General features: G+C 41.2%; 1 protein-coding gene across 1 annotated transcript in view; it reads right to left on the bottom strand.

Moving 5' to 3' along the window:
- Nucleotides 1–19,647, bottom strand: part of PRTG (protogenin) — an 83,652-nt gene extending 64,005 nt beyond the window's left edge. The window contains 2 exon segments of the mRNA XM_054388191.1: nucleotides 18,404–18,706; nucleotides 19,572–19,647. Coding sequence (XP_054244166.1) covers nucleotides 18,404–18,706; nucleotides 19,572–19,647 — 379 coding nt within the window.
- Nucleotides 19,648–21,104: the final 1,457 nt, after the last annotated feature.

The following is a 21,104-nucleotide window of genomic DNA, read 5'->3' as shown; positions in this document are numbered from 1 at the left end:
ATGAAGAAACAGAAAAGTACTATCTGACAAGGTGACTATCAGAATGCACTGTTTTGTCCTTGCTTCTTCAGGATATTGGAACAGACACGCAGCTTGTTATGCATGATAGTAACATAACTGTGACAACAGATGGGATCCTAGGAAGCATCCATGTGCTACAGAAAATAACAGGAAGATCCTTACTGACATACTACCAGCCCATAAGCACCTTATTCTAATGTTTGTTCTCCGGTCCATCAGGTGCTCTTAGAGCCCCACTGAGATGACGATTCAGAACTGCAATGTGGGGGCATGCATCAAAATTCCCGTCTGTGAAAGAAGAACAGGATAATGCACCCAAAATCTTTCTCTTTACCTTAATCAAAGCAGCTAATGATATTGCAACAACAGTGTTTCCCACTTCTTGCAGCTATGTGTATGTAAGCTGTTGTAACCACATACACTGCTTTACTACACCTCAATCATTTAATTAGCAAAAAACATACCACTGCCACCCTTCCCAAGGAAACTAGGCATACATACCACCTCAGGAGTTATCACTAACACTGTTTTAAAGGAAACAAAAGACTGAGACTCAAATATGTGGTTCTGTATAATCAACAGTTTATTGATGGTGTAACTGACATACCATACTGAGTCACGTAAACAAGCATGAGAGATTTGATCTTTTCACTTTTGAAGGCATCCCAGCTGGAGTTTTCCCTTCTCAATCTATCTGTCATCCAGGCAACAGTGTGTGGCCATAAAAATGCACAATAAATGCTAATGCACTTATCAAGGAATTCCCCTCTGTTCTTCTGCAGACAAGAAACGTAGGAAATAGTACAGAAAACACACACAGTAAGCTACATTAAGCAGCTTCAAAGCTGTTCTACTTGTGTGGCTGCATGCATTCAGGAGAAAGAACACAACACTTTCTCCCTTGCAAGGACTGCTTTCCTTCAGCAGTCTGCCAAGTGATTGCTGTCTAGCATCTATGCTTAATCCTACAGATGCCTTTCTTTGGAGTTTTTGCCATTCTGTGAAGAATTAGTTCTGCTTAATAGCCCAGCTGTTACATGAGGAACATCCAGCACAGTTTTGCACTTTATGACACAAAGACAAGGATCAGAACACAAGCTGGACTGTGCAAGGAAAGATGAATCCCCTCACAGCTATCCTAATTTGGCATTAAACAAACAAACAAAAAAACCCAAACCAAACACCAAACAACACCCCCCAAAACAAAACAAAAAAACAGAAATAGAGAATTCATTATTCCTTAAAGAACAACCCCCAAAAGACAACAAAAATGTAATAATCACTCAGTGCAACATAGGGAAAAAAAAATCAGCACTGTGAAAAAACAAGAGCCTCTAGCACTGTAAGTGCTAAAGCTGCCCCGATTTCACTGCAGATGCCAGCAGAACAGTAAGACATTTATTTATCAACCGTGTATCTTTAAAAATAAATGCATGCTATTCCTAGCTAAAATAAAACAAGACCCTAAGTAAAATGCAGTACCCGCTCTTCATCTCACCCTGCCCAGCTCATCAATCAGAGGAAGCACTGCAGAGCACATCCCAGGACAGGAGCAGGGCCCCACACATTCCTCTGCCCTGCCACCCACCACTGCGCCTTCCTTCACATCTGGGGGGAGGCAGAGGAAAAGATTCCATTTCATATAGCAGCAAACTGACACCATCCACATATGAATGAACGTAATCTGATTCAGCAGTGCTGCAACGTCTTCAGATGGTCAGAAACACTATCCCTGAGATATCTGAGCAGCCTCCATTTTTTTGTTTATAGTGTTTCAGAACCTGCATCCTAGGACGAAAGATGCAATTTCACTGCAAAACACTGAGGAGAGACAATGGGAATTCAAGCCCTCCAGCCCCCTGTCCAAATGTCAACAGTTCAGCATTCCCATGAGGAAAGGAAAGAAGAGATGCCTCCACTCTCAAGGGCCAAATGCCTGCAGCTCATTTCCCTGTCACCAAATGCCCCCCTACTGCATTACACAGGCCAGAGATCCCTCCCCAGTAGCAATCTTTCTACAGAGGGTAGTAACTAACAGCAAAATTCTGAATGTCTTCAAGTTTGAGAGCAGTGGGAAGAAAAACAGAAACAAACATCACACACAAAAAAACCCAAACAAGTAACAAAGGCATTGACAGTAACATTTTTTAATTGAAGTTACTTAAATCTTCTAGTTAGGTATTTGAAAAATTCTGGAGGTAAAGGAGAGAGAAGTGTTTCCAATACTTGCAATTTTCACACAAAACAAATCACAGATGTGGCTTCCAGACAAAGATAATATTGCTTTCGTTGTCATAAAAATCCACATATTTTTCCTCAAGTGCGTTTCTCTCACTCCTTTACGTGTCTGCGAAACAACAAATTCAAATTTGTTCTGAATGCATCATAAACATCCCCATATGAAAAGCACACAGAAGAAACCAAAGAATTTTGTCTTTAGAGAAGTCACTTTGCTTTGTCTGTTGACTGCTTCAATAGGAGGCAGTAGCCCAGTCAAAGCAAATAATTGCATTCTACTAAGTAGGTAATATCTCTGATTATTACAGTATTTATATACTCTAATATAGAAGGACAAGTCATTTTCCTTTCCCACAGTTTCTCAAAAGCTCGTATTGCCAGCTCCATGGCCATGAATGAAAACCATCAGGAAGACACCAAGGGAAGCGTTATCTGGAGCACAGAGAAGCCAGTACCCACATCTCAGACACCATGCCCTAACCCGAAACAAGCAAGTTCTAAGAATGGGGCTGATTGTCAGGAAATGCAGCTGTAGACCTGAAAAGAATACCACCAGGCCTCCATGAAAGGAGGAGGCCTATTTAACAGGTGTTATGCCAAGGTTCTGACACATACATAGAGGTATAACAGTGAAGAGTTAAGCAAGGTTAGATCATTTCAGACTTCCTTCCTGTCTTGTGCTCTTAAGATAGTTGAACCACTCATGTATCTCAGTACAAAATTCTCCCTTTTCCCTCAAAACGAGAGAAAAGAATACAACAGACCAAGTCCCACTGTATTTTCTTCTAAATTATGCACTTTCACTTCCACCTTGGCCTGAAGCCAAACAGAAATCCCTCATAATGCATTCAGTAAGTCAAATCAAAACAATACATAGCTTTTGAGAGTAGGGTAAAGAAAATTGAAGGTTATATTTCATCTGCTGGAGCTCATTATGTTCATTCAAACAGAGGCAGAAGGTTAACTGGTTGGATCTGCTAATGCCTGTCATTTCCAGTGGAAGGAGATAAGCAACAATGTTCTTTTCTCAGTACTTCGAGGATCAGCCAAAAAATCGCAACGCTAACGGAACACAGCCCAGCTGAAGGGAAGACAGCACAATGGAGAAGAAACGTCCCTCCCTAGTCCAACTCAAAAGTTGTTTTTGAATGCATTATTTATAAAATTGAAAACGTGATTCAAGTTTCATAAAGCATGGGAATACCTTCCACTTGTTTTATAAAAACAGATTGTAAACCAGCAAACAAATAGGCAGTCTTGGAAAATGCTGGGTTTGTACAACAAACCTTTGTTCCTATCATGAAAACAGCAACCGATATAAAAAACTAGGGTCTACCCTCAGTTTTACAGCTGCCTGTGTTGTCTATAGGAAAGTAATTTGCTTGATCCTGTAGATTTATTCTCAGTTTTCTCCAGATCTAGAATAGAAGTAACACAATCTTTCACTTACTCTAGGCTTTTCTGGATTGCTTAAAAGACTCTCCTTAATGGACTTGGTAATAGGTGTATTAATATTCATGTATCATACACATTAAAACGAAGAGTAAGATTAACAGAAATTAGTATTTTTAACCCACTGCGGTATCAATAATCACAAAAATCTAGAGATTTGTTGGCAAAAAATAGAGGGAGTGGACACATCATAGAAGTGGGGGAAGGGACACCAAACAGCTCTATTGCACTGATGGAATTGAAACGATCCAACCCACTTCATGAGCACCACACTGTGCTGATAAACTAAATCTCTCTTTGATTGAAGGCCAAATTAAAACAGAGCAATGCAGGAACTCTTCTGACCCAAAAGTAATCCACTCAATCATATAATGCATTGCCTTCCTTTTAGTAAAATGAATAGCTCTCCATAGAACCTTTTTCTTCCTTGACAAGTCCTTCACAGAAGAATGTGAATCTGGACAGTTAAATGAATCAATCACCAGCTGCTAGACCAGGGCCAAGATGGTGAGCCGAGGGGCCTGCCAAAGTTCACTGACCACTGGGCAAAGCAGGACAAAGGCTTTGCCTCTATGAATAGCTTGCTTCTGGGATCCAAAGGTCGCTTAGCTGCCTTGGCAACGGTCCCCTTTGGTTATTTAAAGTTCTCAGGCTATTCTGCTGCAGATATTATTGTTTCAGGTGGTCACCACCTTTCCTCTTCACAAGTTTGTGTAAGGCCTGACAACCATTATTTAGGTAAACGTAAAACAATGCCAAACACAGAAGCAACTAAATAGTGAAGAAAGGAACAATTATAGTAAGGACAAATAATGCTTTATGTTTCCTCCTAATTTCAACTTCTAAACATGCCTGTGAAAAAAAATCCTCAGAGAAGGAAGGTCCTGGCACCCAAAGAAAGGGCCAGATCCCCAACAGGATCCATCTGCTTACCTTGCACTGAAGGCACAAGGTATTGAATACTTCACTAGCTTTGAGACTCTTTACATAAATGCATCAGGAAACAGAACACAAAAAAAAGAATCAGGGCTTTTCTCTAGTCATGACTGCTGGGCTGTACTTCCAGCAGTCTGCCCTATGGCTCAAGATAAGACCTGCAGCCTAACACATAGGTGGTACTTTAAGCTACGTACTGGAATAAACACCTGAGAAAAGAGACAGACCAGATGAAGGAGGAGGTGAAACCTATGGGTGCTAGCTGTTCCACATCACTGGAGCTTGCAGTCCTCCCTAGCACTTACCTAATACTATGCATCACAAAAAAAGCTCTTCTCCAGTACACAAATAATAAACCAAATTTACTCTCAGAGAGAGCAAACACTGCACTGAGAAACATGAGAGAGCGCACAGGTGAGCACACACCTAACATCCCTGTCCACACACTAGTTTAAAGTGTAGTCAAAAGTATAAATCAAATGTAGGGTTTGTAGTATGGTGCTCAAATGGTTTCCTAAATTGGATTATGCTCTGATATAAAATTCTACCAACAGAATTTCTAAATGTGGCTGCAGACTTCCACAGTATCTTCACTGATCAGTAAACCTTTATAGGTAAGAAAAAAAATTGTCTCAAGATTGTAATTATCAAGCTAAAGCTATTGCTAAATACATGCTTAGACACAAGTCCATGTTTTGGTTGAATCCAAAAGTTCTCATAAACTGATGTAACTTGTCTCAGAAGTTGTCATAGGGCCCTCTATTACCAACCTTTTTTCCTGATACCGTGCCAACATAAACCACTAACACTTTCAAGCATATTTATTTCAATTTTTGCTGCATTACATATATCATTACACAAATGAGGCTAACCCCTAAACTTTCCTACTAACACAGCATTCAGTTTATGTGCCTCTTACATGTGTCTATACACACAGGAGATGAAAATTTCCAAATCCAAATGCTCATAAGTTTGGAAACTGAAGAAATTAAACTAGTTAGTAACTGATGTACTCTTACATGCTCTAGGAAACAACCCAACTGCATGACCACACTCCCCCATTATTCACAGCACCAATGAATGTTGCCAACATAATGAGCATCTATCCAATATTTTGTTTTCCCTTCTCTGTTCAGGGTGTGGACTCACTTCTTATTGATTACACTCTATTAAGTACCACCCTGCAGATAGAGTTATTAACTTCCCTGTGGCCTTTTCTGCAAAGCTTTGCACTACAGTTCTTCATAAATGTTAATACATCTACTCTCACAACAATTTGAGATGACCTCCTACTGTTATCTTCATTTTACTGTTTGATATGGACAAACAATAGACGGTAGCCCATCACTGCATTTAGGTGTCCAAAATCCTTTAGGTGTCTACTGTCCCTCCACAACACTCCACATGCTGCAACCACAGCTTTCCCCAAGTTGTTGCAGCTCCAACTGATCAAATTTCAGAAATTCATATCAAACATCAAGACCACAAGAAACACGTATTCACAGACTTCCCATGAAAAGTAGAGACAAGCTGACTTGTGTCACGTATTGTAGAAGCTTCTGGCTGAAGCAGTAAAGCAATTTAAATCCTCCAAAGTTCCCCTGACTGGAGGTTATTGTCTTTCAGAAATTCCCAAGAGAAGTCCAGAACTGGACCCACATTCTATGTCCTGAAGATCAACTGCTCCAATGGTCACGCTCTCTTGAGTCAGTCTTTGCCAGCCCTTCTGTCATCTCCCACTTCCAGCTTGTACCCATGGCAATCTCCAAACCAAGACAACCCCAGACTTCACTCCACAACCTTTTCCCTAGTGTTGGCCACTTCCCACCAATACGTTCCTCTTACCCTTCCTGACATTCAGACGCATAAGACTACTCACACCTCCACCTCACTAACTTCCCCTCCCAAACTTCCTTTCCAGGTAATTAGACCATTGTTTTCACTTACTTCAGCTTTCAATGCCAGCTGGTTTCTCCAGGCAGTGTTAGATCACACTTCAGCTCCTCATTAATTCAGAACAAGGGAAAAAAACGCAAGGCCACAGCTGCCTAGGACTGCTTAGAGGGAAATCCCAGCTCAGTGTTCACAAGCAACATGCTCAGCACAAACGGCATCATTCATATAATCACAGCAACAGCAAAAGCTACTTGCAGACACAAAGACCACTTTTTCAACAAATCTCACGTCTCTATTCTGTAAAAAGACACTCCCATGCCACCTTAGTAAAAAACAAACAAAAAAACCCCAGAAGTAGTAGTTTCATCTTAGATTTGATCTAGTGAACAGGACAAACAATCCTGCAAAACTATATTGCGTATCTATCTATAAATACATTAAATGCAAAGACACGGAAACTGACAAAACAAACTTCTATCCAGAAGGTGAACATGTCAGAAATTTAGTAACTACAGCCCTGCAATATAAATATTTGGTAAATTTAGCAGCAAAGTGCCACCAGCCCCCTTAGAATACAATCATCATTTGCACAAAACAGTAGAGCAGAAATCTACAACTGCTTTTTTTTCAAGAGTCATGATTAAAAGCTTCATCTCTACTACACAAAAATAAAGTCTGGCAGCCCATGTCTTTTTTTGGGGTGGGTGATGGCAATATTTTTTTACACCCTCTCAGAAAATCATGGTTCTTTTTTTTTTTCCCACTGTCACAATGTTAAGGCTCTGCTATCCCTTCAGAAACAGTCCTGCTAGGAGAACTATAGCCAGGCCTCATTAAAAATTCAAACCTATTCCACCTTATCTAGCACAATTATTTTGATGATTTTAATTAAAAATAACACCTGAGCAACTTCACACTGCTGTTTCTTGAGATGGTCTATCATCTGATCTACAAGTTAGTAGCTGCTAAAAAGGGAAAACAAAGTCTTCCCATACACTGCCCAGTCCCCACTACTCTTGTCTACTTACCTCCAGCCAGCTAGCTACAGTGCATGTCAGATAACACCGAAAGCCAGTTCACATCAATACAAACAACAGCACTAGTTAGATAACTATCTAGCTAAAAAAAAATATATATATCTTGCAGGTTATCAACCAGATGACCACCACAGACTGTACAAGGTATTAACTTCATCCCCTTCAACATTTCCAAAATTTCAGAACCAGCTTCAACCACTTTATGTTTAAAGCATGATTTGTCGGGGGTATTTTTGCAAAGTAGTGGAATGACTGAACTTATTTATATTCCATTGTAATTTCTTTTCTAATATCTCTGCATTTTTGTCATCAGTGGACTTTCTTATCCAGTACACACAAAAACCCCCACCGCCTACTACTAATGAAGGGCATTAAAGAAAATGTCATCACTGTAGATGTTCATCTAAACACCAAGCACAGCTTTTGAATGTGCTTCATTCTCTCAGTAGGATCTACTTCCAGTATCACCTTTGGTGCACAAAGTGCTATGCTTCTGACAGAGCTCTAAAAGGAAAGAAATCATTTCCAAGCTGAAGCGTAATAAAATTATTGATGAGAAACATTTATTATATTCTTGAAATTGACCATTTTTAATAAAATCTCTGACCACGAAAGAGCCTAATATACAACCATGTACGTCGTATTGATACTTTTTAGTAGATTAAGTATGTTGCCTTTTGTGCAGAGAAATAGTTTCCTAAAGTTATTTTGTGATAGATAAAATAGAGGGCTTTTTAGTGTGCATATTTTTTTTATTATTGTTTATTTAAATAATGAAAAAACAGTAATTATAGGGGGGAGGGGAGAATAAAGCACTGTGTGGATTTCTGGGATTCACCATCTGAAAGCTTTTATTCTTCCACAGTGAAGGAAAGTTATGACCTTTGACATGTGGCGATGGTGCCAAAGAAACTGCTCATAAATGTGTGTTAGTAAAGAAGCAGAAATCAATAAATTCATTTAATCCAGTGAACTATTATGTAGTGAGACACAATATATTTTAAAGAGACAACTGCTCTACTTTTTCTCTCAGAAGAGAAAAATTTTGTGTGACGGATTTTTGCATATTCAATTTCTGGAAAATATAACCATTGAAACATTATCTGACCCAATAATAAATATTTTTGCCAGTTATGCTACAATTTCTTCGTACATTCATTCCTGTTTGAAACATCCCTGATGCAGTTAGATTCAGGTAGCACAAGTAGCAGGTGGGCAGATCTATTAACAACCTCTACTGTTAGTAGAAATGGCTATCCACAGGAATCAAATACAGGCAGGTGTTAAAAGTGCACAGGTTTTTCCATATTGGGTGATCAAGAGCGGAATGAATGAGATATAGTTCATCATTCCAAACATCAAAGACCAAAAGAAGTACTGCTTTACAATATATATTATAAAGGCTTCCAACAAAACATTGGTCACCTACCATATAGTTTATGGGAATTAACTATATGCGACAGCAGGCAAAGACGATGACCTTTCAAAACATGTATCAAATGCCATCTGCTGGGAATGTCATAGAACCCCCATCAATACTACCAAGAATTCCATAGTTAATTCCTGGTATACTGCATTGATATTTACCTCTTCTAATGTTCAGTATGTAAAAAATTCCAAATGCTACAAAACATAGTTACTGATAGAAATAAAGATCAAACCCATAAAAGGGAAAAGGAAAAAAAAAGGGGAGAAAAAAAAAAGATAAAATTTACTAACTGGAATAAAAAAAAAAATTCTACTATTGAGAAGCAAAAAAAACAAAAGAAACCAAACCCAAACAAAAAAATCCCCACATCCAGTTTTGTCTCCATAAATAAGTAAAATACTGATCTTAAGAGCATTGGCTAATGCATCTGAATACAAACTCATATGTACCTGTTCCATGAACAGTGTGCACAGAGCACTCTGGATTTGTGTTATCATTTTTACAGCGGTTTGCTTGTGACAAAATTTAGCTGCCTTCCTGGCACAGACTGAATGAACTAATAAAAGCAGGATCTACTTTTAACCTCCATTGAAGATCAATGATAAATCTGCTTCCAAACTATGGGCCACAGGGTGGTTTGCATAAATAAGCATTGAAAGCAAGATGAAAAAAGAGCTGGTCATATGCTCATGCTTCTGAGAAGGGGAAAAGGTGAGGGAGGAAGTTTCACCCTTGTAATTTGGGGCACACTATGTACAAAGTTTCTGCCTCCTCAGGCAAAACAGAGTTGTGCCAGAACTCCCAGAGAATATTTCCAGTTAACATCAATTTGCCGGATGTCACAGACAAGTTTAATGAACAAAATGATAAATGTCTGTCAATGGCTTCATAAAGTCAATGTATTCTCGTTACAAAGAACATACATAATGCACAGCTCTGCCTGAGGCACATGCTACTGTTATTAGAGGTTTACTAGAGATCTTGATGTGAACAGTGAGATGGCAATTTAACAACTTACTCTAGTTAATTTGCTGTTAAGTTAGCTAAACAATTATTAGGATGTTGAAAATTGTACAAGTAAGAATAAGCAAAAAAAAGTTACTTAAAAACTCCTCTTCTGCATGTTCAAAGACCTTAAGATTAATTTTAAAGTTTCGTGGAAAGATAATGGTTTCTTTGATAGCTTCCAGTTGTAACAAGTTGTAAAACAACTTATACCATGTAACACCAAGCTGGCTTTATTGTACGTTGCAATGGCTGCCAGAACAACTTCTTCTTACTGTAACCATTATTTCATTTTGAAGTGACAGCCACACCACTTGAGAAAGATATTACACTTCTGTTGAATCATTTTTACCTCATCTAAATTTGGGGTCAAAACTGACCTCAAAGGATCTTATGACATTTCTCTCCTCTGCCACAGCTGTGAAAATAAGCTCCACTGGAAAACAGTACCTCTTTCCAGTCATTAGACAGGACTAAGAAAAGAAGGGTCACCAGCAGCAGTTCTGCAAATGCAAAACAATGATACAGCATATATACGTCAATTTATAAAGAGAAAAGGAAAAAAAAAAAACAAAGAAAAAAAATTAATACAAGCAGCAAAACCAGTCTTTACCTGACACGAGAAAGAGTGGAAAGACAAGAAAACACACAAATTATGAAAAAATTTTGACTATTAGAACAGACCAACAAATAAATGAAAAGTTTCTTGATACTTTTTCCTCTCCATTTTAAGGCATTCCTTGCTGATTTTTCTCCCTCCCCAGTAGCTAAGTCCCCAGTGTGATTTCCAGAGATGGTGAAGTAGTATCTTAGTACATTGCAACTTTTGCCTCAAATTAATGATTACATTCTGATAATAGCTCTGTATATAAAACTTGTTGCCAGCATTTCTATGTCTTTTATAACAAAATCTTTCCCTGTATTTGATTTCTCACATTTCATTCTAATTGCTCTTTTGTCGAGAAAGCAGTTGGTACTACCAACTGAACGCTACCACAATTGTTAAAACAAAGTGTTCAGGCTAGAGGCAAACAGAACTTCCTTGAGCTTAACTACTGAAAAAATGAAGAGCTTTCCTGTCAGCCAACACTGGGCAATACCCTAACCACAGCAGGAGTTTTAAAAATTGTTTAGTGTAACAGTGGCATAGACTCCACAACCCTGAAATCTTTACCCCATAAAACAAAGATTGCACATTTTGTAATTTCTGCATTAAAAGAGTCTAACTGAACTTCATAAGAACACAGCAGACCTATGTACATGGAGGGGCAGTGATACCTAGGTGGTGTGTCAGAACCAATGGTCTGCACTTGTGTGTCAGAAACCTCCTACTAGAAGCCCAACAGAGATCAGCAGCTGAGAAACAAGCACTTTAGAACATGGTCTTGAGATGGTAACTGTATTATCCACATGTCACTTAGCTTCTTTTGCTTTCATGAGCATCATGCTGTCAGAAACAAAAATGTTTCCACTCAATTAAGGAGATCAAGTTCCATTTCATTGAGAAAAAAAAAAAAAACACAAAAAACTAACCAGAATTACTGTTAAAGAGTTATGAAGCAAAGCAAAAGCAGTAAATAAAATATGCCTAGAACTGGTCATTTACATTTTCCTCTAACACAACAGGAAAGCCATCTCCCTCCAAAACCTTTAACAAAAAAAACACACCACAGAAGAGGAGATTAGAATAATTTCATGAAGTAAATCATAAACAAAACCTCCACACTTCAGTGTTTTCACAAACACCTCCTACCTATGTCTGCTGTTTATTTTCATCTATTAAAAACAAACAACCAACAAACAATCTCCTCCATATGAGCAGAAAATGTTTGGTCTACAGATGTAGGTTTTGGAAGACTGCCTGACAGATTTCTAACTTCCAGCACTGATTATTTACTATGACTTTTTTTCTCCTCTTATTCAATTGCTGAGACAATCAACTTTAAAACGCAGATACTGCTTAAAAGCCACATAGAGGTTGACCCTAGTAACTTATGTTCACCATACAACCCACACTTGCTCAACAAAACGTGGAGGCTTGACATTGTTGATTGCTTTTTCACTTAGGTGGTGATTACCAGTTATAAAGACTGGAAGTAATCAATCCCAATTTAACAGCCAGGCCTATTGATGAAACAAAAAAAAACAATGCAAAACTAAATAAAAGATTATGTCTGCAAATTTGGAGATAAGATGTGGAAAAATATGAAATCCTGGAGGAAAACACAAAAACTAGGCACAAATTTGTACAATGGAAATTACCATATTTCTGTAGGAAAATGCTTAGTAACTTTTAAATTCTTCCCCTAAGATTCTCTTTTGTCATTGTCTTAAATTGTTCTGCACACCATCAATAGCCACAGCTGTTAAATTGTGAAGACGTGACAACAAGTCTCTAGGCAAACAACTGCTCAGAGTGAGATCCTTTTCTTTAGGATAATCAGAGCTGGCTGACAAAAGCGGGCCTTACTGAATGCCCTTTCAACAATTTCTACACCAAGAAATGCAGAGAGAAGGGGAAGAAAGGAAGCGGGGAGGGGAGGGGGTCCGAGGGGGTTGGGAGGGGGGAGGAGGGAGCACCACTCAGCAAGAACAGAACAGCATCCTTTGCTGACATACATCGCTTTGCAAGTAGGAAAGAAATAAGATTTTAGCATGGATATCACACATACAACTTGCACCAGGTAAGAACTGAGTGCCTATAGTCACAGCTCTGAACAACTTCTACCACGAGGCAATATTTTACTTGAACATTTCCCATTTTTACTGTCTACATATTACACTGCCAATAAGACTGAACATTCCTTTAAAAAAGAAGCTGGTAAAAATTTTATACATCATAAAGCTACTGTGATATACACTAGTAAAAATCATAACAGCTCTGCCCTTACTAGCTAGGAATAAATATAACGGCATGAAATACCTCAGTTTGGTATTATGCTTGACACAAATCTGAAACTGAGGTGTTAAGGAAACCCATAAAAGCTCACTTCTCTAGTAATGTGGCTATGGAAACAACCACTGTTCATGTGCACTAAGTAAAGCCTCAGTTGTGGGGTTGTGGTAGGTTTTTTGTTTGTTTGTTTGTGAGGTTTTTTTGGTGTTATTTTTTGTCTGGGTTTTTTGTTTATTTGTTTGGGGTTTTTTTGACATGACAATAATATAATTAAGTCCATGTTTTGGTCTGCAAAGACCTTGTACTAGTGCAGTCCAGTCATTGCTGAAGTAGAGAATGCTCTAGCACCAAGAAACAACAACGAAGTAAGTGGTTGTCACTTAAAAGGATGCTGACAATTTCTTCTGCAAAGATGTTGTAGGAGCTCAGGTCAAAAGATGTTTGGAGGAGTTCTAGAGGAAAATCCTTTAAGAAAAAGTTAAAAAGGAATACATATGTTGGTTTTATTGTTTCTTCAGTGTATCTCAATTAAAGGACAAAAATCTTGCAACTCTTCACCATTATCAACTGACATTGCTGACTACGATATTAAACATACTCCTGCTGCCTTTAAACAGTGGAATTTAAATGCACTAAGGATCAGCCATGTGCACTGTCACTTAGAAACTGATTCTCCTTTCTGGACATTCAAATCACCTAATCAAAGCAATAGCAGTAAGGCAGCACTTGTAAAAACCTAAAACAAGAGCTTCCTCAAACTGTCTGTAACCTCACCAGTTCTACAGCATTAAGACTTTGCTACATCTCTTGTAATACAAGAACAATGTCTACAACCACCATTTGCATTTTACTTCCAATTCAGTCAAAACCCACTTCTGTCTCCTAATCCTATCCTTCCATTTCAGAATGTGTCCCTCTATCCATTACTATTAACATAATTAAATATACTTTTGAGACCTATATACATTTGGAAGATAACTGAAATGACAGATTCCACACAAAATGAAATCAATAGTTAGACCACAGCTATTCATCCCTTCATTTAAAGAAAGACACTAAATATTTCTTTTATTTTATTAATATCAGAAATATTTATTAATATCAGAAAAGCAAAGTTTTTTGCCTACACGTTCCGTAAAGGCTGAACACGAGATGAACATTTAGTTTTGTGACACTCTTCAGTTTCATTAGCCTTACTCTGTCCCCACTAAGCCTTCCCACTTCCACATTATTCTTCTCAGTTACGTCAGTGCAATCACTGTGAGTGGCTCCATGACAAACCACATCAGGGAACTCATTTGGGCCAGACACCATCTTTTGTTTTAATTCTATTATTCTAACCCAGATCAGTTCTCTTTTCAGTTAACCACACATGCAGCTGTGCCCACACAAGGAAGGGCACAATGCAAAAGTGGGAACAAACAGCTGGAATTGCTAAGAAAACATCATTGTCACAGCAGAGAATAAGGCTCAGCTGGATGCACTCTTAATTGAAAATATCTAAAGCAAAGGAAAAGGTGTTATTCAGATATAAAAACATAAATACTGCCAATTGTTGGCACAACAGTGGGACTTGAAGTCACACCACTGCCACAGCAGGTATGCAAAATTACAAATTCTCCACAAAGTATAGTCTGCTACACGCAAAAGGCTCCAGGTTTTACAAACTGCTGTGCAGTTTCCCTCCAGGACCATGTTCCCAGAAAGCTTCTGCTTGCATAAACTTTCAGTCTTGTGAAATGCCAAAACCTGTACACAAAGTATTGGGCTTACATTTCTTGGAATTCACAAACATTAAAATCAATTCAGACAAGTTACCAGTGGAGAAAGTTATCTAGGAACGCACCTACCCTGCTGTATATATCCCGTCTAAGCATCTCAAGACTTCAATTTCCACTTTTTATGAAAAGGAAATAAACAATGAGTATCCTGTCCAATCACTGCCCAAAGTCCATGTTTCTAGCTTGAGGACACAACCCACCTTCCCCATGTTTTCTTAATATTTTCTCACTGAAGTCTACATTTATTTTTAGACAGAATCTTAGTTAACTGTTGTTAAATAGTCGACATTTTAAAATGCAAGAATACCAAAATCTCAGCTTGTGTATTTTCGGCTGATTCAAATTTGTACCAGAAGTGTTAGACTTTCTCCACAGATTATATTCCCGGTATACTCCATTGAAAGAGACCTCTCCTAACAGCAGTAAGTTGAATTTTCAGTAAGTCATGCTCTTCACTATTAGCATTTTAGCCCCACATGTTGCCTGCCTCACAAAGAACCACACAGGAACCTCCTTCTGTCCTCCCCGCCTCCCTCTCCCCCTCCCCCCGTCAATTAGCCTGCTTTGGAAGCAAGACAAGCATGTACTTAAACTAGTATTTATTTTTACCTAAGCAATACCTCAGCCTCACAGTTTCCTTAAAAAAAAGTAGGGCGATCTCACCGAAAAAAACAGCCCTAAATTAGTCAAATTCTTTGGTGCATGGATGAACAACAGGAAAGCAAAGCCTTGAGGCCTCTGGGGAGGAACCCTGTCCCTGCAGACCTACTCTGATGTGCTCGGGAGATAAGGCTCCATAGTGACACTTAAGGAAAGGCCTGCTCACATTTGAATTTCTGCATTCCTCAAGAACAATTCATGGCAATCACTAACTTTGCAGAGGAGCTACATGAAAGCTTTGGCCAATGAATGAGGGTCATCTGCTCTTTATCACAAGGGTAAACCTCATCCTGGCCAGTTTCTAACCTTTTAACCCTGTGAATTCTTAATTTGCACATGAATAATGGAATTCTTGCCAAGAGTGCAACCTTCAGCTTCCAGTTCCTAACTTTAGAAACCAAGACTTGATCTCCTTGTGTGTTCAAATCTTAAACTCTTGGACAGATTAAAGTTTTTGATTTCCAAATGCAACACTAAACATTACAATTCTGAAGCAAAAGATAAGCTTACTGGCAAAAGCTCTGAACAGGCAAAGTAAAAGAACATCCTCACACCCTGCTGCTACCAGTGACTGAAGAGAGCATTAGCTTTTTCTCCTCCAAAGAAAGAATGCCCATTTAATGCCTATTCTCCACCTGTTTAATATGTATAGTCCTTCTTTACCCTTACCACAAGGTAATTTGTCTTTGCAGCAAACAACTGCTTCTAAACAAAATTATAAATCCACAAAATCCTCCATAAGACTTTAATTTATTTCACTTAAAACATCTGCAAAGTTCAATCAATTCATAATAGCAGGCAGAATATTGTAAAAGTAAGATATAAAACTGATTTTGCACATGCTTTACGTGCTTCAGAATCTAGTGCTACAAATTACTGCCTTATTTCACAACTTTAGAGTAAGGATGACATTCTGAAACAGGTCAGATTGGAATATGACTAAAAATGAAGGGACTACTACATGAGATGATAACTTCATGTTTGGCCACTAATTAACCACTTAATCACTATGTCAACAACACCTACTGTGATCATTATGGATCCACTATCTCTTCCAGTTTTCTCCAACAGCCATAGGAAACCTTTCAAGTATTCAAAGAAGAAAAAGAAACCTTTTGTCAGTCTTCTAGGGGGAGGGGGAGAGGTGGGGATAGAAAGATGACTGTAAACCAAGAGTCTCACTCCACAGCATGCAATCTATTCGTTCGCAACTCTTCCTTGATAAAAATCCTTCATTACAAAAATAAACCAAAAAAACCCACCCCACATTAAACCATCTTTCTGGTGAAGCAAGGTGCATGTGAGAAATAAACACTTAGAAGAGTTCAGATTCTACAAGTGCATTAGAGTGTTCTGGAAGTTCTTTGAGCTCATCCTGCTGATGATTCATACACTGAATGTAAGAATGGCCCTGAATTTTCAACAGTCCTATGCACAGAATACATAAGACGCTGCTATGCTTTGTATTTATCAACAACAGCAAAAAAAAAAAAATCCTATCCTCTGAAGAAAAGATTTTTTCAGTCTATGACTGGTGCTGACATTCTGAAACCTAACGATGTGGATTTAAATGTCAACAATATTAATACCTTATTTTACAACATTCTATCAGAAGCATCCAAGAACTTCTTGATCTATTAATCCTGCACATGAGTAAGATGCCATCATACAAAGTAAGAAGTAGCCAGATTTTCAAAATCCAGAGTTCACAGATCAGCCTCTCATAGAACTTGAAAAACTCACCACTTACTTGGAGCCACCTGCTTCCAGGCTGGTTTTCAACTGCACAACGTTCTGGCTCACTGAGTAAGGTATTTCACACCTTCCTGGAGTATCTTTTGGGCAGGTTTTATAAACAATTTAGAAGCACACAGGAAAGAAACTAAGAAATGGTAACATTAAGACGTTTTTACTGTAGGATAAGAAACCATTAGTATTAACTAGTTTCAGACTGAATTTGGTAAAACTTGCAATTTACAAGTAACATCAACTTTCCATAGAGGTATCAGCACCGCAGTTTTGTGTGACTTGCTACTATGAACAGGGTTGAAGAGGCCAAAGGAAGCCTTCTCCTATTAGATTAAGTTCATCAGTTAAGTCCTATTATAGAGGGAACACGAGAAGACTACATAAACTCTGTAGTCTGTGTCATACTTTCTTTGAAATGACTCCACGTACTTTTGGAAAGAAAAAAAAAAAAAAACAAAACACCAAAACCACAACAGCCTCCTGGCAAAGCTCTGTGCTGGCATGGAAAAAGGCACAGCATTCAGTTCCTAACACAGCTCTTGCTCAGTATGTTAGGAAAACAGAGGGCAACACACAGACAGGGTCAGACTGTTAAAGCCATAAAGGCACTTCCAACTGTTTCCTTCACCATCCAGTAGTAAGAAGCCACCCTAGAAACATGATTCTCACTTCCTAATGGAAACATGGAATAGGCCATTGCAGTTGGATCCAGAGGACCCTGAAGCAGTTCCAAAATGAACAGCACGCGCATAACATGTCAGAAAAGCCAGGGCTTTGTAATTTAACACACACGGTTGCCTAGAAAACAACTTCCTTCTTTCCCCTTCCAAAGACAGCCATCTCTATCACCATTCTGGCATGCACTGAGGTGGCACAACACAGCTGAATAAAGAATAATACTTTTTTGTTTGTTTGTTTTTCATTTGTAGATAACCCTTTAAGGCTACCTGAGCAGCAGAAGACACAAGATCAGAACTTCTGTTGAAGGCTGACAGAACAGCTCTGCATCACCACCTGCTCTGGAGACCACTGACCCACATGAGCCACCAAGACAAGGCACCACTGGCCAAGAAGTCTCACAGATGGCTGCTCCACTCCTGCTACATCAGGGACTCAAAAAGGGGCCATCACAAGCTTTGATCATGATCTTTAAAAACAAACAGAAGTTCTGCGGAATTGACTTCTTTGCATTTGTAATTGGTCTTTCCAGGTACACAATCAAAACGATGGCTGCTTGTGTTCTGTTCAGGGAATTGCTGTCCCAAACTCAGGAGCACTTTAATAAAAAAGAGCTGGAACTTACTTGCTAGTGTGAGATGGCTTTTTTGACTGAGAATAGCCCCGTATTTGTTCAGAGCTAAGCACTGGTAAAATCCTTCATCAGACAGCTCTCCTTTCTTCCCTTCCACCTCACTGATATATAAGGAGCCATTGGTTAAAGTGTAGATCCGTTCGTTTTCAGACACTTTGCCTCCATTTTTCAGCCATGTAAGAGTTATTGGAGCTTCACCACGGGCCTGGCAGTCTAACACCACCGAATCCTTCCTTGAGACAGTTACGTCCTGAGGCTCCTTCACAAAAAACAGTTCACTAAAGCACCACACTCCTAAGAGAGAGAAAAGAAAGAGTTTGTCTGTGAGCGCAGAATGCAAGCTCCCAAGAGCACTTGCCCGCCGGAGTCACCGTGCTGAACCCACCGCACGAGGTACAGCTACCGCTGCTTCAAGCGCCCGAGGTCTCTGAGACCTCGAAACGCAGAAAACTCTGGGAAAACTGGGATACTGCCTTCAGTGGAGTGAAGACGCCAGGCTGTAAAACACCCAGACATTTGCTTTCTAGTTTTCAAACGCGTTATGTCGAGGAGTTGGAGCACCGGAGCATCAAACGCCCGCGCAGCCATAACGCGGCTCAGCACGGGAGGCGCTGAGTGTCACGGCTCGCCCCGGTGACCCCCACGGGACCAACCGGGCGGCGGGCATGGGCAAGGCACCCACTGCCGTAGCCAACCCCTCCAGAGCGGTTTGGGGCTGCCACACAGGTGCGACCGTGTCCGCTGCCGGGACAGCGGGCCCAGGGAGCCGGGGCGCCCGCGATTTTACAAGCCCTCCAAAGGAGCCGGAGCGGGACGAGTCGTAAACGGCTAATTTTACAAGAAATCGTTAGCGACACCCCCGCACCAGCGAACTGAGGAAAGGCAAACCGACCCGGACGACCCTCCACGCCCGCCGCCCCAGCCCGCCAGTGCACCCCCCGGTAACGGTTAGCGGCCTCCGCTGTGGGGCAGCCACCAGACGCGCGCGCCCCCTTCCGGCAGGGCGGGCCCCTCTGAGCCCGCCCGTCCCGGCGCGGCGCGAACAAAGTGCGGGGCCGATTGCCGTTCCCGCCGGTCCCCGCCGACGCCAGATAAATAAAACCACGTGCGGCAGAGCGAGGCCGCAGCGCACAATGGGCTGCGGGGCGGGCGGACTCACCTGGCAGCGGGAGCAGCAGCACCCACAGCAGCGCCCGGCGATGGAGCGGCGCCATTTAGCGGGAAGCTGCTGGCATGCCCCGACCGGCCGCCGCCAGAGACACCGGTCAGCGGGCGAGGGGAGGAGACAGGGGACGAATGGAGCGGCCCCGGCGAGCCCTTCCCGACCCTACTATCCGCATCTCGTCTCCATTGGCCTTTGGAGAGGAGAGGGGAGAGGGGCGAGGGGCAGGGCCGGGCAGGGGGCGGAGGAGGGAGGGACGTCGCTGGACGGGGCGGGCCGCGGTGGACAATACCCCGGGGAGTGGGGGTCGGCAGGACCCGCCGGCTCCGCGCACGAGGGGCTACAGGGTCCGGCGCCATCTGGGCCCAGCACGGCTGGGGGCGGGCCCAGTCCCAGCTGCCCTGCTGACGCAGCCTTTCCCAGCCCCAGACAGCGCCGGGATCCGACGGCAGCTACCCACCGGGACAGTCCCGCTCCGGTGCTTCGCAAGAAGCGGAGTCGTTCCGGCCGGGGCAGAGGCTGCCGGCCGTACCTTCCCCCGGGACGCGGGACTCCCCCGTACTTTACGCATTACAGAACTCTCCTTACAGGCACGACGAGCATCTGCAAAACGTGAACTTAGCCAGACGTAGCTTTCCCAAAGGTCTGTGCGGAAAGGAGAGATGCCCATCTGGGGCATCCAAGTGGCGGAGGTGCTCAGCCCGAGCCCGATGTAGTTGGACCCTGGAGCACGCAGTGCAGGTGCAGTGATACCCAGGCTGGGCAGAGCACTCCCGTGCCCAGTTGAAACTGACTTTCCCACGCAAACTAATTTTCGAATGCGAGGATGGGAAGTGATCAGAAAGGGGTGCCATTTTGGCAGTAGTGCTCACTGATCCCTTCACACAACACCGATAAAAGCACTTCCAGATGGCCATGTCAGGTAGGGTGCTGCTGCCGTGGACGAGCCACCCTTTGCTTGCCTGTACCAGAAAGCTGCTGTAAGTTTACATCTGCCTCAAGTCCATTATGTAGCTTGCCATAACGCAACCTAAACTGCAAATACGTGGCTCACAAATCATGTTATCAGCACCCTATAGACTGTCTGTATGGGAGATATCAAGTTAAACCAAATTCTGCCACTATCATTTTGGGTTTTAGCTTCACCCCTGATTTTACTCTGTGCTTGCAGCCAGTGATTTTTTAAGCTCTTTTTTTGTGTGCTCAGAATTCTAGTTTCTAAAGTTACCATGTAGGAAGGCATCTTCTTGCTCAGCAGATTTGCCCCCTGTTTGCATTTGTTGTGAGAGCTGCTGACTTCAGTGACAGGCAAGTTTTTACTGCTTTTTGTTCCTGACAGCACTGCAAAGCTTACAGAGGCAGGAGCTGGCAGCTAAACTTGGTCCCTTCTGCTGCATCATCACTAGGACTGGCTACAGCCTTAGTGACTCCTCAGAAAGCCTTTGGGACAAAATCAGAGCTAGCTAAACATAGGGTAAGCCATAGTTTGACCTACATCACCTTTCTTACTTATCAAAAGTACACAAGAAG

This window comes from Indicator indicator, chromosome 16 (genome assembly GCF_027791375.1).
Source record: "Indicator indicator isolate 239-I01 chromosome 16, UM_Iind_1.1, whole genome shotgun sequence".
Taxonomy (NCBI): domain Eukaryota; kingdom Metazoa; phylum Chordata; class Aves; order Piciformes; family Indicatoridae; genus Indicator; species Indicator indicator.
This window is presented reverse-complemented; position numbering and strand designations above follow the sequence as displayed.